Source organism: Neofelis nebulosa, chromosome 4 (genome assembly GCF_028018385.1).
Source record: "Neofelis nebulosa isolate mNeoNeb1 chromosome 4, mNeoNeb1.pri, whole genome shotgun sequence".
Lineage (NCBI taxonomy): Eukaryota > Metazoa > Chordata > Mammalia > Carnivora > Felidae > Neofelis > Neofelis nebulosa.
In genome coordinates, this window is record NC_080785.1 from 11,216,008 (window position 1) to 11,232,962 (window position 16,955).

The 16,955-nt window shown below is 40.7% G+C and overlaps 1 protein-coding gene across 11 annotated transcripts in view; it reads left to right on the forward strand.

The window, feature by feature from the left end:
* The window catches only part of TPK1 (thiamin pyrophosphokinase 1), a 354,405-nt gene that overhangs the window by 72,727 nt on the left and 264,723 nt on the right, over window positions 1–16,955 (forward strand). For all 11 annotated transcript variants that reach the window (XM_058723961.1, XM_058723966.1, XM_058723964.1 and 8 more), the window contains one exon: window positions 8,965–9,036. In XM_058723961.1, coding sequence (XP_058579944.1) covers window positions 8,965–9,036 — 72 coding nt within the window. The remainder of the gene's footprint in view (window positions 1–8,964; window positions 9,037–16,955) is intronic.

Sequence of the window (16,955 nt, forward strand, 5' to 3'; positions counted from 1 at the left end):
ACCATTTAAATATATTTAATTGTCCTGTCTCCTTAGGATCCTGTTGTCTGGAAATTTCTCTTTGTACTTAATTCAGGATTCCCAGGCACCTTTGGGGAGCACTTTGGTTTTGATATATCCAGGATCAGGGATTTTCTATCTTCTGCTTTAAATGAAACCCTTTTGAGAAAGCAATTCTAGTACTTGTGACTTTATGTTTGGAGAGTTGAGACCAGTCTGTGTTCTCTGTTCTTTAAAATAGAGTGCATTATGTAAAGAAAAAGTTCTCTTACTCTTGAAATCATGTTCTCTGCTCTTACATTTCTCTTTGAGATTGCCTTAGGACCCTTGATATAAAACTTACAGTCTTTATGGCATAATGAGGAAGTTCTTCCCAGCCTTTCTCTGAAATCTGTTTGCATATCCAAGAAGCACATCACATCAGTGTGACCCCTGGGCGAATACTTGAAATAATACTGTCCACTTACTTCCATATAAAGACTTTCTCTCTTTATATAAGCTTTTCCAAATTTAGAGCCAAAGGCAGTGTCCCATGATTTAGTACCCCAGAGGGATACAGAGTTCTAGATTTTAGAATGTCTGCTTTGAGATCTACTCCCATAAACCGTGTAGTTACCACGTGTAATTCTGGATGCTACTTTTTCTGCAGCCCGTGGATTAGTAAGGCTTCGAGTGTGATATGAATGCCAAACTGACTTCATTGAGTTAAAGTTCCAGAGGAGACTAGATGAGAAAAGTTAAGAATTTCGGATCCCAGTATTTGAGGACCCGTAGATAGAATCGGCTTAACATAAATGTGATATATAGAAGTTGCTGAAGTGGTTGGTTCTTGATTATTAATAACTTATTTAGTAAATCTTAACTGTATTGTATATTTTCATACTGTGTCATTCTTTTCAAGAATCACTTCGCAGATCCCACCTTAGTGAAAGTATTGGTTTAGAGGAGCAGTAACATGGATAATAAAGCCTTTCCCTTTGAGGGATGAGTTTACATATCAAAGAATCTGTGACACAAGGTGGTTTCACTCATTTATTTAAATATACATATTGTATCCTTGAATGCCTTCTTTAGCCTTGCAGACCTTGTCAAACATTAAAGGGCCATTGGTTGATCCAAATTATTAACTCCTTGCCAGTAACATTGAGCACCTGCCGTGTGCCAGGGTTTGAATTTCTTAGATTGATGTTCCCTCTATGTTGAATGAATGAGTGGGTTAAAGTTTTCCTTCCTCCATTCTGATGCATGCCTGTTCCTCTTTAACGTCCTCTCCAATTCCTGTCTAGATTGTCTCAACACAGCCTGGACCATGATCATTGCATTAATTAAAATTTAGTTTCTGTAGAATAGGGAAACCCTAAATAGTAATGATTTGAAATAGAAGTCTAGTTTTCTTCACATGAAAGAACTCTGCAGGCAGGCAATGAGGTAGTGTAATGGGGGCTTTGTGGAGTCATGGGGGACCCAGCCTCCTTCAGGCTGTTGCTCGCTCTTTTGATGCTTTTGATGATCGCAGGTGGCTGCACAAATTCTATTCAGCAGTTCCTCAATCCTTGATGCAGAGGGCAGGATGGAAGAAGAAAAGAAGCAGAGGATAGAGCCGCCACGTTTTTTTTTTTTTTTTAAGGGTATTTATTTTGAGAGAGACAGAGAGTGAATGGGGGAGGGGCGGAGAGGGGGACAGAGGGTCTGAAGCAGGCTCCAGGGGCTCACAGCCTGATGCAGGGAGCCGCGAGATCCTGACCTGAGCCCCAGTCAGACACTTAACTGACTGAGCCACCCAGGCGCCCCGAGCCGCCTCCATTTTGAGGAGGTTCCTACAGGTAAACTTACAAAGGTCTGATTACATCTCCTTGGCCAGACTTCACCTGTAGACTACATTTTGCTACAAAGGAGTCTGGGATACACAGGTTTTAACCTGGACAGTAATGTGTCCAGTAAACCAAAAAACAGCCAAAGAAAGCAAAACCCAAAAATGAAGCAAAATGAAAACACCCTTCAGGATTCTGTTGTTAAACAAGAGAAAGAGCCTCCTGAGGCGGTTACTGGTCTCGGTCACAGTCGTTCACGGTCATGCTGCCCGCGAGAGCGTCCTAGATCCCTTTCCCTCCTGACCAGTGATTTTGCCAATTCTCAAACCACATGTCATTAGCGTTTATCATCTTGTTTATTTATGCCTGTTCCTACTCCCCCCAGCAGAATTACTGGGGGCAAAGTGCTGAAATTACAGATGGGTCTGATATCCTCTATTTGCTGGTTAGCCCCAAATGAAATTGTAGTCTTTTTTAAAAAAATTTTTATTTTTTCAATATATGAAACTTATTGTCAAATTGGTTTCCATACGACACCCAGTGCACATCCCAACAGGTGCCCTCCTCAATACCCATCACCCACCCTCCCCTCCCTCCCACCCCCATCAACTCTCAGTTTGTTCTCAGTTTTTAAGAGTCTCTTATGCTTTGGCTCTCTCCCACTCTAACCTCTTTTTTTTTTTTTTTCCTTCCCCTCCTCCATGGGTTTCTGTTAAGTTTCTCAGGATCCCCATAAGAGTGAACACATATGGTATCTGTCTTTCTCTGTATGGCTTATTTCACTTAGCATCACACTCTCCAGTTCCATCCACATTGCTACAAAGGGCCATATTTCGTTCTTTCTCATTGCCACATAGTATTCCATTGTGTATATAAACCACATCTTCTTTATCCATTTGTCACTTGATGGACATTTAGGCTCTTTCCATAATTTGGCTATTGTTGAGAGTGCTGCTATAAACATTGGGGGTACAAGTGCCCCTATGCATCAGTACTCCTGTATCCCTTGGGTAGATTCCTAGCAGTGCTACTGCTGGGTCATAGGGTAGTTCTATTTTTAATTTTTTGAGGAACCTCCACACTTTTCCAGAGTGGCTGTACCAGTTTGCATTCCCACCAACAGTGCAAGAGGGTTCCCGTTTCTCCACATCCTCTCCAGCATCTATAGTCTCCTGACTTGTTCATTTTGGCCACTCTGACTGGCGTGAGGTGATATCTGAGTGTGGTTTTGATTTGTATTTCCCTGATGAGGAGCGACGTTGAGTATCTTTTCATGTGCCTGTTGGCCATCCAGATGTCTTCGTTAGAGAAGTGTCTACTCATGTTTTCTGCCCATTTCTTCACTGGGTTATTTTTCGGGTGTGGAGTTTGGTGAGCTTTTTATAGATTTTGGATACTAGCCCTTTGTCCGATATGTCATTTGCAAATATCTTTTCCCATTCCGTTGGTTGCCTTTTAGTTTTGTTGGTTGTTTCCTTTGCTGTGCAGAAGCTTTTTATCTTCATAAGGTCCCAGTAGTTCATTTTTGCTTTTAATTCCCTTGCCTTTGGGGTTGTGTCAAGTAAGAAATTGCTACGGCTGAGGTCAGAGAGGTCTTTTCCTGCTTTCTCCTCTAGGGTTTTGATGGTTTCCTGTCTCACATTCAGGTCCTTTATCCATTTTGAGTTTATTTTTGTGAATGGTGTGAGAAAATGGCCTAGTTTCAATCTTCTGCATGTTGCTGTCCAGTTCTCCCAGCACCATTTGTTAAAGAGACTGTCTTTTTTCCATTGGATGTTCTTTCCTGCTTTGTCAAAGATGAGTTGGCCATATGTTTGTGGGTCTAGTTCTGGGGTTTCTATTCTATTCCATTGGTCTATGTGTCTGTTTTTGTGCCAATACCATGCTGTCTTGATGATGACAGCTTTGTAGTAGAGGCTAAAGTCTGGGATTGTGATGCCTCCTGCTTTGGTCTTCTTCTTCAAAATTACTTTGGCTATTCGGGGCCTTTTGTGGTTCCATATGAATTTTAGAATTCCTTGTTCTAGTTTCGAGAAGAATGCTGGTGCAATTTTCATTGGGATTGCATTGAATGTGTAGATAGCTTTGGGTAGTATTGACATTTTGACAATATTTATTCTTCCAATCCATGAGCATGGAATGTTTTTCCATTTCTTTATATCTTCTTCAATTTCCTTCACTTTGTATAGTTTTCAGCATACAGATCTTTTACATCTTTGGTTAGATTTATCCCTAGGTATTTTATGCTTCTTGGTGCAATTGTGAATGGGATCAGTTTCTTTATTTGTCTTTCTGTTGCTTCATTATTAGTGTATAAGAATGCAACTGATTTCTGTACATTGATTTTGTATCCTGTAACTTTGCTAAATTCATGTATCAGTTCTAGCAGACTTCTGATGGAGTCTATCGGATTTTCCATGTATAATATCATGTCATCTGCAAAAAGTGAAAGCTTGACTTCATCTTTGCCAATTTCGATGTGTTTGATTTCCTTTTGTTGTCTGATTGCTGATGCTAGCACTTCCAACAATATGTTAAACAACAGTGGTGAGAGTGGACATCCCTGTCGTGTTCCTGATCTCAGGGAGAAAGCTCTCAGTTTTTCCCCATTGAGGATGATGCTAGCTGTGGGCTTTTCATAAATGGCTTTTATGATCTTTAGGTATGTTCCTTCTATCCTGACTTTCTCGAGGGTTTTTATTAAGAAAGATTGCTGAATTTTGTCAAATGCCTTTTCTGCATCGATTGACAGGATCATATGGTTCTTTTCTTTTCTTTTATTAATGTGATGTATCACGTTGATTGATTTGCAAATGTTGAACCAGCCCTGCATCCCAGGAATGAATCCCACTTGATCATGGTGAATAATTCTTTTTATATGCTGTTTAATTTGATTTGCTAGTATCTTATTGAGAATTTTTGCATCCATATTCATCAGGGATATTGGCCTGTAGTTCTCTTTTTTTACTGGGTCTCTGTCTGGTTTAGGAATCAAAATAATACTGGCTTCATAGAATGAGTCTGGAAGTTTTCCTTCCCTTTCTATTTCTTGGAATAGCTTGAAAAGGATAGGTATTATCTCTGCTGTAAACATCTGGTAGAACTCCCCTGGGAAGCCATCTGGTCCTGGACTCTTATTTCTTGGGAGATTTTTGATGACTGACTCAATTTCTTCGCTGGTTATGGGTCTGTTCAAGCTTTCTATTTCCTCATGATTGAGTTTTGGAAGAGTGTGGGTGTTTAGGAATTTGTCCATTTCTTCCAGGTTGTCCAGTTTGTTGGCATATAATTTTTCATAGTATTCCCTGATAATTGCTTGTATCTCTGAGGGATTGGGTGTAATAATTCCATTTCATTTATGATTTTATCTATTTGGGTCATCTCCCTTTTCTTTTTGAGAAGCCTGGCTAGAGGTTTATCAATTTTGTTTATTTTTTCAAAAAACCAACTCTTGGTTTCATTGATCTGCTCTACAGGTTTTTTAGATTCTATATTGTTTGTTTCTGCTCTCATCTTTATTATTTCTCTTCTTCTGCTGGGTTTAGGCTGTCTTTGCTGTTCTGTTTCTATTTCCTTTAGGTGTGCTGTTAGATTTTGTATTTGGGATTTTTCTTGTTACTTGAGATAGGCCTGGATTGCGATGTATTTTCCTCTCAGGACTGCCTTCGCTGCATCCTAAAGCGTTTGGATTGTTGTATTCTCATTTTCGTTTGTTTCCATATATTTTTTAATTTCTTCTCTAATTGCCTGGTTGACCCATTCATTCTTTAGTAGGGTGTTCTTTCACCTCCATGCTTTTGGAGGTTTTCCAGACTTTTTCCTGTGGTTGATTTCAAGCTTTATAGCATTGTGGTCTAAAAGTATGCATGGTATAATTTCAATTCTTGTATACTTATGAAGAGCTGTTTTGTGACCCAGTATGTGATCTATCTTGGAGAATGTTCCATGTGCACTCGAGAAGAAAGTATATTCTGTTGCTTTGGGATGCAGAGTTCTAAATATATCTGTCAAGTCCATCTGATCCAATGTATCATTCAGGGCCCTTGTTTCTTAATTGACGGTGTGTCTAGATGATCTATCCATTTCTGTAAGTGGAGTGTTAAAGTCCCCTGCAATTAACCACATTCTTATCAGTAAGGTTGCTTATGTTTGTGAGTAATTGTTTTATATATTTGGGGGCTCCTGTATTCAGCGCATAGACATTTATAATTGTTAGCTCTTCCTGATGGATAGACCGCATGATTATTATATACTGCCCTTCTTCATCTCTTGTTACAGCCTTTAATTTAAAGTCTAGTTTGTCTGATATAAGTATGGCTACTCCAGCTTTCTTTTGACTTCCAGTGCCATGATACATAGTTCTCCATCCCCTCACTCTCAATCTGAAGGTGTTCTCAGGTCTAAAATGAGTCTCTTGTAGACAGCAAATAGATGGGTCTTGTTTTTTTTATCCATTCTGATACCCTATGTCTTTTGGTTGGCGCATTTAGTCCATTTACATTCAGTGTTATTATAGAAAGATATGGTTTAGAGTCATTGTGATGTCCGTAGGTTTCATGCTTGTAGCGATGTCTCTGGTACTTTGTATCGCAGGATCCCCCTTAGGATCTCTTGTAGGGCTGGTTTAGTGGTGACGAATTCCTTCAGTTTTTGTTTGTTTGGGAAGACCTTTATCTCTCCTTCTATTCCGAATGACAGACTTGCTGGATAAAGGATTCTTGGCTGCATATTTTTTTCTGTTCATCACATTGAAGATCTCCTGCCATTCCTTTCTGGCCTGCCAAGTTTCAGTGAAATTTTAGTCTTAAAGCTGTGGACCGTCAGCTTCTGTCATCCACTTCTTAGAGCAGTTGTTTGAAAATTGTTCACATTCTGCTCTAATTCCATACTCTCGCTTCGTTTTTGTTCACGTACAAATAAATTGACCATACTCCACCTCTACCTCTGCATGTTTTCGCGTACCTCAATCTCAATAACTATTTTCATCAGTAGGATGGAAGTCTGAGGAGGTCCAGAACCTCACTTCTGCTGCTCACTGCTTTCGCAGCAGGGCCTGAACGGGAGTGCTTTGTGCTCTCTAAATGCCTGCTAAAAGAATGACTCAATCCTCTCCTTGTTTCCTCTCACATCTCTCTTTAGAATATAAGATTACTTCCGTTTGAAGAAATTGCTCTTGACTTCGCTGCCATTTCCCCCACGCTTCTCATGGTTCACTTTTTATTTTTGTGAGAAGAGGCATCTCTCCTCCCGATTTACTAACTTCTTGTCTCCTCACTGTCTTGAGGCTCTCTCTGTGACTTCTCAGATTTTGCTTTGAGATGTGCCCTCCTCATTGACCTTTGTTGGTTCTTCAGTCTCTGTGACATCTCAGCAGCACGCTGTGTTACTGACAGCACGTTCTTGGAAATCCCCTCTTCACTCTTTTACCTTTCTGACTTTTCTTTCTGCGTTTCCTTTGTTGATGTCCTTCAGCTCTGCGGTGGTGAGCAAAACAGAATAATTTTGCTCTCATCCTTTGTTCTTTTCTCTCTGCTTTCTTTGCAGTATCCTAGGCGCTAGGTTGCTCTTTGACCTTAGCTGTTGTCTCTGTGTGCGTGATTACCAAATAGACACAAATTGCCTTTACTACTCACTTTGTATCCTTTTAAATACTTCCTGTGTGCCTCAACCTAAACTCCTCTGTCAAGGTAAACAGTATGTCTGAAATTTGGGATGCCAGTGCTAATGCCTTGGGCTCCTGTCATTAGGGCGTCACTTCTGAAACTGTATGGAAGTAACCCTAATGGCAAAGGATAGCAATTTCTGCTGTGTTCTTTTCCTTGTCTGGAATGCTCTTTCCTTTATTCTTTTCAGCTTCCTTTCTCCTTTTAAGATCAAGTTTGGAAACCTGCAGTTCACAAAGATTTCTAGGGTGACACCAGACCTTATTGACTTTCTGGGCTTTGAACTCCCTCCATACTCATTTATCTGTTACCTGGCACTCTTCGTATACTTGTGTCGTATTGTGTTGTAGAATAAATCCTCTTTATTATAAATGTTTTATCTCACAGATACTTTGTAATCTTAGTCCTCTTTGTACTCACAGTGCCTAGTATATAATCAGCACTTAATAACGTGTGCTGTGGATGATGGCTTCCCCTTTGCATTTCCTTATCTTGTTCCACTTCTAATACTGAGATTGCTTAAAAATTAATTTTTCTTATCACCAAACAAACATTTCTCTTTCATAAATGAAATGGAGTGCTTGGACTGAGCCGAATGACAGATTTTCGATAGCCTGATTGCGTTTTGCTTTGCACTATTTTTAGTACATTATAAAGGGCTTGGAATGACTGTTGGAGAAGTAACTTTCCTCTGTCTTTTCAGTGTCTTCATCTTTTGAGTGTCATGTAAAAACATGGAATGAAAGAATCATGATAAGAGCTATGGGATTCTGTGCAGACACACGCACAATTTTGTATGCGGTGGGGAGAGATGGAGTGGGTGAGAGAATATGAATAAATAAAAATGAATGTGAGGACACACTGCCCAAGCCCATATACCACCTGGCAACTAATGTTGGGAAGATGCCGGACCAGCCCCGCAGAAGAGTAGTTGTGTCAAAGGGGCGGTATCTCATAAGGATGTCATTTTAAGAGCATTCTCCCCCTTACCCCCTGCAAAAAGAAACCTACCCAGTTGTTTTTATGGTAAATTGTTTTTATAATCAAGTTCTCAGCAATATAGTAATGTGGTAGACATACTGAATAAAGAAGATCTTGTTAAACTATGGTGTGTTTTAAAAATAAGGTATAAGAAATTAGCTGTGGTTGAAATTTAGCTCTGTGTAGATGGAAAGTCTGGGTTAGTTGGGGCACCTGGGTGGCTCAGTCAGTTAAGCATCCAGCTCCTGGTTTGATCTCAACGTTTGTGAGATTGAGCCCTCCCATTGGCTCTGTACTGACAGTGCAGAGCCTGCTTGGGATTCTCTGTCTCCCTCTGTCTGTCCCTCCCCTGCTCATATTCTCTTTCTCTCTCTCTCTCTCTCTCTCCTTCAAAGGAAATAAACATTAAAAAAAAAAATCTGGATCAGTAGAGGGTAATTCCAGGCTCAAATGAGGGGAACAAAGGACTTCACCTACTTATTTACTTCTTTTTTTTTTTTTTTTCATAGGGAAGTTGAAATACTGCCTTGTGGTTCTGAATCAGCCGGTGGACAAATGTGTTCGTCATCTTTGGAGCAAAGGTAATCTCAATTAGTGTTCACATTTCTTTACTTTCTTTACTCCTTGTAGGATGAACATGACTATTAAATATTCCAAAATCTGACTGTCATACCAAAAAGTGTAATTCCTAGCAAAGTGATTTAGTTATTGAATTACCAGGAGAATAAATCTTTTCTTAACCATTTTCCACTTGTGGTTTCCGCATCATGAATCCGCAAGGACAGAATTACAATGTAGCATCATTATACCGCATTTCTGATCCACCCTGTGGATGTTAATCCTGAGTACTTACTAAGTGTTTGTTGAAGTGTGAATAGTTTTGGCACCAGGGACAAAAAAAAGCATCCTCAAGCCTCACTCATCCTAAGCATCCAACAATAAGATATCTGCAGGGTAACCAGATTTGCAAAATTAAAAAAAAAAAAAATGTTAACAGGGTATTAGGATCTCTAGGGAATGCTGAAAAATAGAAACAGTAGTTTTACAGAATTCATACTTCCATGAGTTTTCCTGTAAAAAGCAGCCTTTATTAACTTTTTTTTTTTACACTATTCGTTGATTTATTTTTTTTTTTTACATTATTCTTTGATTTGTATAGGATTAACCCTAGGCTAGAAAAGATTATTAAATACCATTTGGTGTTTTGAACCTCTGCTCTTCCATGAGATTTGAGGTTTTTTTCCAAAGGGATCCTTCCGCCAAGGTTGCCAGTGTAAGTTACAGGCCAAATTAGATAGAACCACATGATTGTTGATATGCTGATGCATATTCCAGATGACTCTCTCTAATCGCAGAATTCTTTAGTATTCTCAGCATCCAACTCTCACGTCTTGGAATGCAAACCTATTAGGCCAATAAGCTCACATCTGCGGACAGGGGTCCTTATAATACTAGAGGGAACAGATCATCGTGGATGATTTTGTGTAAGAAATTGTTCTTGGGGCGCCTGGGTGGCGCAGTCGGTTAAGCGTCCGACTTCAGCCAGGTCACGATCTCGCTGTCCGTGAGTTCGAGCCCCGCGTCGGGCTCTGGGCTGATGGCTCAGAGCCTGGAGCCTGTTTCCGATTCTGTGTCTCCCTCTCTCTCTGCCCCTCCCCCGTTCATGCTATGTCTCTCTCTGTCCCAAAAATAAATAAAAAAAAATGTTAAAAAAAAAAAAAAAAAAAAAAAAAAGAAATTGTTCTTGTCTTCTGTGCTTATCATGAAAATTCTTGATTCCAGATTTAGCTCTTTATGTGAGCCCACTGAAAATGGCACACTGTTACTGTACCAACATTGCCCTGAAAGCTGGCAAGTTATCTAACCAGAAGCTTCACTCTCCTCGCACTTCTCACTTGGTTGTCATTTACTCAGGGGCCATAAAAAAAAGTTTTTTTATTTTTATTTTTTATTTTTTGTCACTTCAGTGCCTACTGCTGTGTCTGGCTCATAATTACTTAGTAATTATAACAAATGAAAGTGAATTTGAGGGGTGCCTGATGGCTCAGTTGGTTAAGCATCTGACTCTTGATTTCAGCTCAGGTAATGATCTCACTGTGATTTGTGAGATCCATACCTACATAGGGCTCTGCACTGACAGTGTGGAGCCTGCTTGGGATTCTCTGTCTTCCTCTCTTTCTGCCCCTCTCCTGCTTATGCTTGCTTGCACGTGCACTCCACTCTCTCTCTTTCAGAATAAATAAACATTAAAAAAAAGTGTTTTAAATCTTTATTTATTTTTGAGAGAGAGTGTGAGTAGGGGAGAAGCAGAGAGGGAGACACAGAATCCGAAGCAGGCTCCAGGCTCTGAGCTGTCAGCACAGAGCCAGATGTGGACCTGAACCCACGAACCGTGAGATCATGACCTGAGCCAAAGTTGGACACTCAACCGACTGAGCCACCCAGGTGCCCCATAAATAAACATTTTTTAAAAAATGCTGTGGTTTTGGAGTGATGGTTGGATATTGGTGGGGGGTGGGGGACGGAACTGAAGCTGATGGCCAAGAAAGAATTCTTGAGACACCTTTGGTGGGAAAAGTGGTCTTATTAAAGCATGGGGACAGGACACCGATGGCAGCAAGAGCTGCCCCAGGACTGTAAGGAGTGACTGATAATATACTTGGGAGTTGGGGGAGGTAAAGGCAAGGGGAAGTTTCCAAAAGGATTTTCACATGCTGAAGAAGACCCACAGGGTCCTGGAGGCCTAGCTATCATCAAGCTAAGGTTGTTTTTCCCCTCTAGCAAAGCATTAACAGTAAGACAGTTGGGTGTTCCTGGAGGAATGTTATACTCTGCCAGCCTGAAGCATTTGTCAGTGAGCTGCAAGTTATAAGGATATTTAATTTTATCTCCCATTTCCTTCTGCCTTTGTTTCCCACATCATTTCCCCTTGAACAGTTTTGATCCTTAAATCTTTAAGGTTGCTGAGGGTAGAAGGTCTTCTCATCTGTAACTTCTTCCTGCTAATAGGGGCATAGAGGTGTCCCTACCTATGGGTCAACAATGGTCAGTTGGAGGAATTTATATAGAGGAGTTACAAAGGCAGAGGCAGCCAGTCCAAGGGAGAAAACCTATATGAACCTCCTTGAGTAGAAAGGATCATCTGTCAGCTAGAAGTTATGGCAGTGAAGGAGGCTTGGCACAAGGCAGGGAGACACTGGAAAAGACAATAAAATAAAGTTAATAGTATGAGACAGAGAAACCTAAATAAAAGACCTTTGGTAGTTAATCAGAATTTTCCTTCAGTCCTTCATTGTCCTTTGAAGAGAAATTTGAGGTCTTCCACAGGTTCACAGGAAGAAGAAGGCGTGTCAGCTGACATACTAGACTCCTACAAGGAAGGTAGCGGTTTAATTCTTGATATATGAGTCCATGAGAAATGTCCTCCTAATTCTACTGTAGTGGGAGTGCTTAACATGGCCCCGTAGGAGCCCTTCCAGGAGTGCATAATATGGCCCGGTAGGAGCCCTTCCGTTTTGGAGTAAAATCCGTTGCTGTTTTAGGTTTCCAATCCTTTAAATAAACCAGGTCTTCTGGGTTTACATGGGGTGAGTTGCTAGTAACTGTCAGATCAGGCTTAGGGAGGATATGGTTTGCATATTCATTTAGAGATTTATGAATTAACTTGGCCTGACATGAATAATTTAATAGAGCATTCTAGTATCTATTTATTGATAGGTCTGCAGTAAGAAAAGGCTTTTTGGAAGAAGATTGGAAACCTTAGTTCGGAGAGCCATAGCCAAACAAAGACTAATTTGTTTGTAAAACAAGTCTAATTTTAACAAACCTGACCTAATTATTTACATAAATTTAGCAAGAATAGTGCTAGGTCATATAGATCTTTTAAAAATGTGCTTTGCTGGAGCTTTTTCGTAAGGAACCTCTAGACTGAACTTTTAGTAAAGCCTGCCCAGGTCAGGAGCCAAGTGCTTGCCATCAGGCATGCCTAGAGTACCTATAGGTTTGGGTGAATTCCTCTTCTCAAGATTCCCGAAGTACCCTGAGGTTCCTGCACCTGCCAGGAAGTGACATTCTTTGCTTACCTGGTAAGGCTGCTGGGAGCTATGTAAGCAAGGTATCAGGCCAACAGTTCCAATGGGCTGCATGTTTCATAAATTCAACCTCAGTTTCTTAAAGCTGCCTGGTCATATCTGAGTCTATGCATGTATCTCAGATATGACATTCCAGTCAAAGCCTTGGTAAAATAACCAGTATTTCCAATGGTATCAGAATAGATGCTTATTGAATTATGCAAATAACTGTGGTTGCCATGAAGGAAAGAACACTCAATGAGAGTTTTCTGAATTTCACAGGGGTCAAGTAGAGAGAAAAGTTAAATGCTTCAGTTTGTTCACAGAGGAATACTTTATCCTATTTCTGTATATCATACATATCTTTTTTTTTTCCTAAGGTTTGTTTTTTGAGAGAGAGGGAGAGAGAGAGAGTGAGCACACGTGAGTGAGCAGGGGAGGGGCAAAGAGAGAGGCAGACACAGAATCTGAAACAGGCTCCAGGCTCTAAGGTTTCAGCACAAAGCGTGACGCGGAGCTCGAGCCCACGAACCGTGAGACCATGATGTGAGCCAAAGTTGGACACTCAACCTACTGAGCCACCCGGGCACCCCTGTATATTATGGCTATCTTAAGAGAAAGCTTCCTTAATCTGGAAGAGCAAACATTAGAGAACCAGCAATATTTCAAACAAGAGTCACGAAAACTATAATGACAAAAAGACTCAAAAATGGACACAGTTAAAAAATCTGATGAGCAATTACAACATAGCTGGTAAGAAGTCCAGTTATTTCTGTAACACCTATCACTTCAGTCATAGAATATCACATGATGGCATCATACTAAAATATATTAAAACTTTAAGAATTGCATATAATCTCCAGAATAGTTACAGTATTTACCCAAATGTAACCTAAGACTATTATTTGTGCTTTCACAGTAACTTAACATACTAAATAAAAAGGCCTACTTGGTCAAAAAGACTTGACTTACAGTTTAAATCTTGGGAAGTTTGTTAAAAACCTCAGGACGTTATAATGCACAAAGCAAGTATACCATCAGATCCAGATATCCTTAGTTTCTCTGCAGTAAGTACAAAACACAAACCAACATGCCGTAATCAATACTTTAGTATTTTATCTCGTTTGGAAAAGACCTAGATGTCCAGTGGACTCAATTTCAATTTGTCATCCAAGCAAAACTTTAAAGTTTCAGGTTACCAAAAACTTTGAAATCTTAACAATTACCCTTGAAAAATTGTGAGACAGAATTAACCATCATTTTAAGTCACCTTTTTGCTAACAAATTGCAAAAGAGAAAACAGCTTATTTGACCTTCAGTAAATGTAGGTAGCATAAAAAGTTTAATATATTTAATGCTGGTAACTCTTTTTAATTAAACCAACAAACTTAAATTAGTTTAAATACTAAATTATGTTCCACTTGGGTCCACTTCAAAGACAATTAATTTGTTCCCCATGGTCAGTTTTTCCCTGGGACACTGGTGGGGAAATCTGGACAGTCTAAATAGGGTGCTCTTTGCTCCTGACATCGAGGGTGGGAGAAGTAGCCAGTGGTGCCCGAGGCACTGAGGATGGTGTAGAAGCCGGTTATACAGGAGGAGAAACGGGGAGGGGGAGGCCAAAGAGGTGAGGTGCCACCAGAAGTCACAGGAAGAGTATTCCTGGTTCTAAACCTTGTCAGCTCGGACAGATGAGCAGACGCCACTTTTTTGCCCAACCAAAGTGGAGTTAGGCAGTCCATGTCAGGCAAGAGAAGACAGGGAACTTGCCTGAAATGAAGGGAGTTTCAGCAGATGCCTTGGAATATTCCTTCACGTCCCTGTCCTGAGATAGACTAACCACAATGGACTCCATTTACCATAGCCATTAACCTGGGAAATAAATGTGGGAAAGGCCCGCACATGTATTAGGAAGGAGGAACAGTGAGGGATAGTGTCCCCTTCGTTAGGGATGGCTTGTGTTTCTTCCAGCAACCTGGCTTCTATTAGGAGGAGGCTATTTAAATTATCATCCAGAATGTCAGGAAGGAGTTTATCAGCCAGGTTCTGCAGGAGACTATTAGGTCTGCATGCTGATTTAGAGCTATGAAGGCCTGGACCCAGGGTACCTCCGTCTCATTTGCCCTGTTTCCTGCAAAAGATCTAATTGAGATCCTAGGTGGCCATGCAATGTTATATAGATCAGTCCCTTCTCAAATGTTGCCATCTGACTTGTTTCCAGTAGATTAAAGAGACATGCTAAAGGAGAGTCCTTGGGAACTAAAGACAGAGGTCCATTACCAAGAAAATCCACCCTCCCCCCCCCCACTCCCCCCCCCGCCCCACCCCTACTCCCAGGTTGTGTCCCACATGTAGGATATGTCAGAGGTTTCTGGTGTCAAAGCAAGCTAAGGTGTCCCTTGAACAAAATTACCTGCCGTAAAGGTTACCTCCTGCCATAAAGGTCCCCACACTTCCCCATTGCATTCTAGACTACAGTGGGTTCCAGTGTGTGGACTCCGTTTGCCTTGCTGAGAAGGCCATGCATAAAGGCCAAGCTGTACGTTGGCCTGCCTTGCTGAGAAGACCATGAAGAACCTGCTGTTTTTAACCCATGGAAAACAGTGAAAAGTTTTACAAGATGAAATTACCCAATTCTATAACTTAAATAGTCAGTAGAGGACAATGACGAAAAACAGTAAAGATAGAAACCCATTATGTAAATGACATTCCAACACATATAACCCTTAAAACTCATTTCCTGGGAAAGGGCCGCCGGTTGGGTTTTAATTCATTCGGTACTGGTTTCGACCGGCTCTGAGCAGAGGTCTCCTGGCCAGAAGCAGCTAAACCAGAGATGTGGAGGGGATCACGTTGGGCCAATGAGGACGAAACCTCCCACGGGAGTCTTAAGATTAACAGCTGTCCTGATGACTTAGCTAGCTGTCCTGGGCCCAAGATGGACCACCTTGTATAAGAACAGAAATGAAGAGAAAACATTTAAGTCTGGGTCTTCTTACCATCCTGAGCATGGCACTAACTTCCAGCCAAAAGGCAGGCTTTCTCCTCCCTGTGGAGTAGCCACTGACTAGAGGATTGCATTCTGAGCAATAGATGTGAAAGTGTTCCAATAAGACAATACTCCTTGAAAAGCCCCTCAAATGAAAATAAAAGGAGAGGAGATGTACTCCCCGAGGCTCAGAGTCCAGATGAGAAGGCTCAGCCCCATGTTAGGCGCCAAAATGTTGTGGTTTTGGAGTGATGGTGAGGTGCTGTGGGGGTGGGGGTGGAGCATCCAGAAAGAATTCTTGAGACATCTTTGATACAAAAAGGAGGTTTTATTAAAGCACAGGGACAGGACCTGTGGGCAGGTAGAGCTGCCCCAGGACTATGAGGAGTGACTGATTATATACTTGGAAGTCAGGCAAAGTAAAGAAAAGGAAGTTCCCAAAAGGATTTTCATATGCTGAAGAAGACTCAGGATCCTGGAAGCCTAGCTATCATCAAGCTAAGGTTGTTTTTCCCTCTAGCAGAGCATTAACAGTAAGACAGTAGGGAGTTCCTGGAGGAACATTATACTCTGCCTGCCTCAAGCATTTGTCAATGGGCTGCAGGTTTTAAGGAAGTTTAATTTTATCTGCCACTAATGTCAGCCTTTGTTTCCCACATCAAATTTGATTTGAAAAAGTCTCTTGTCTGACATAGACAAAGGATTTATTTGATTTGCATGAAAATTGAACACTAGGTCAGTTTGTATACATGGAGAAAACTAATGGTGTCTAAGTGTGACATGGCCTGAAATGGTTAGGTAAGTCTCCTTCCCAAAATACCTTTTCTTCAGGTTATTGAAATGTACTTTCTTATATACTTCAGGATAATTCTTAGCTCTCTGGAGCCATTAACCATTGTAAAAAGCAGCTCTGTTAATAAGTACTGAGGAAAGGTAGAGTAAGGTTTTTGTGGTTCTCATAGTAGAAGCTGTGATTTTTTGTTTGTTTGTTTGTAGTATCCTGTTTTGTATTGTTATTTTTCCAATAAAAAGTAAAAAAAAAAAAAAAAGGAGAGAAACTTTGAGCTTGAGTCTGAGTTGATGATCTTAACAAAAGTGAGAGGCCTAGAAAAAAGTATAGGGTAGCCTTGGCCTCGATGGAACAGTGGTGTGGCTTGGGATTTCAGCAAATAAGGGCCAGAGGCAGCTTTGTCTGGTGGTCTTTGTGCTGTGTGTGCAACACTTTCTAGAACCTTCCTTCTGTGGATGTGAAGATTTGTGAAGAACGGAAATGAAGAGGTGAAATCAAGACTGTTATATCAACCCCCAGACAAATTTGGAGGCTGCTGCACAGTATAAGTCTCTTATATAAAATTGGTAATTTAACTTTAATCTATGCTAAGGACTTAGGATGAGCAGGTATTTCCTGAGATTCCTTTAAAGGGAAAGACTATTTTGAAGG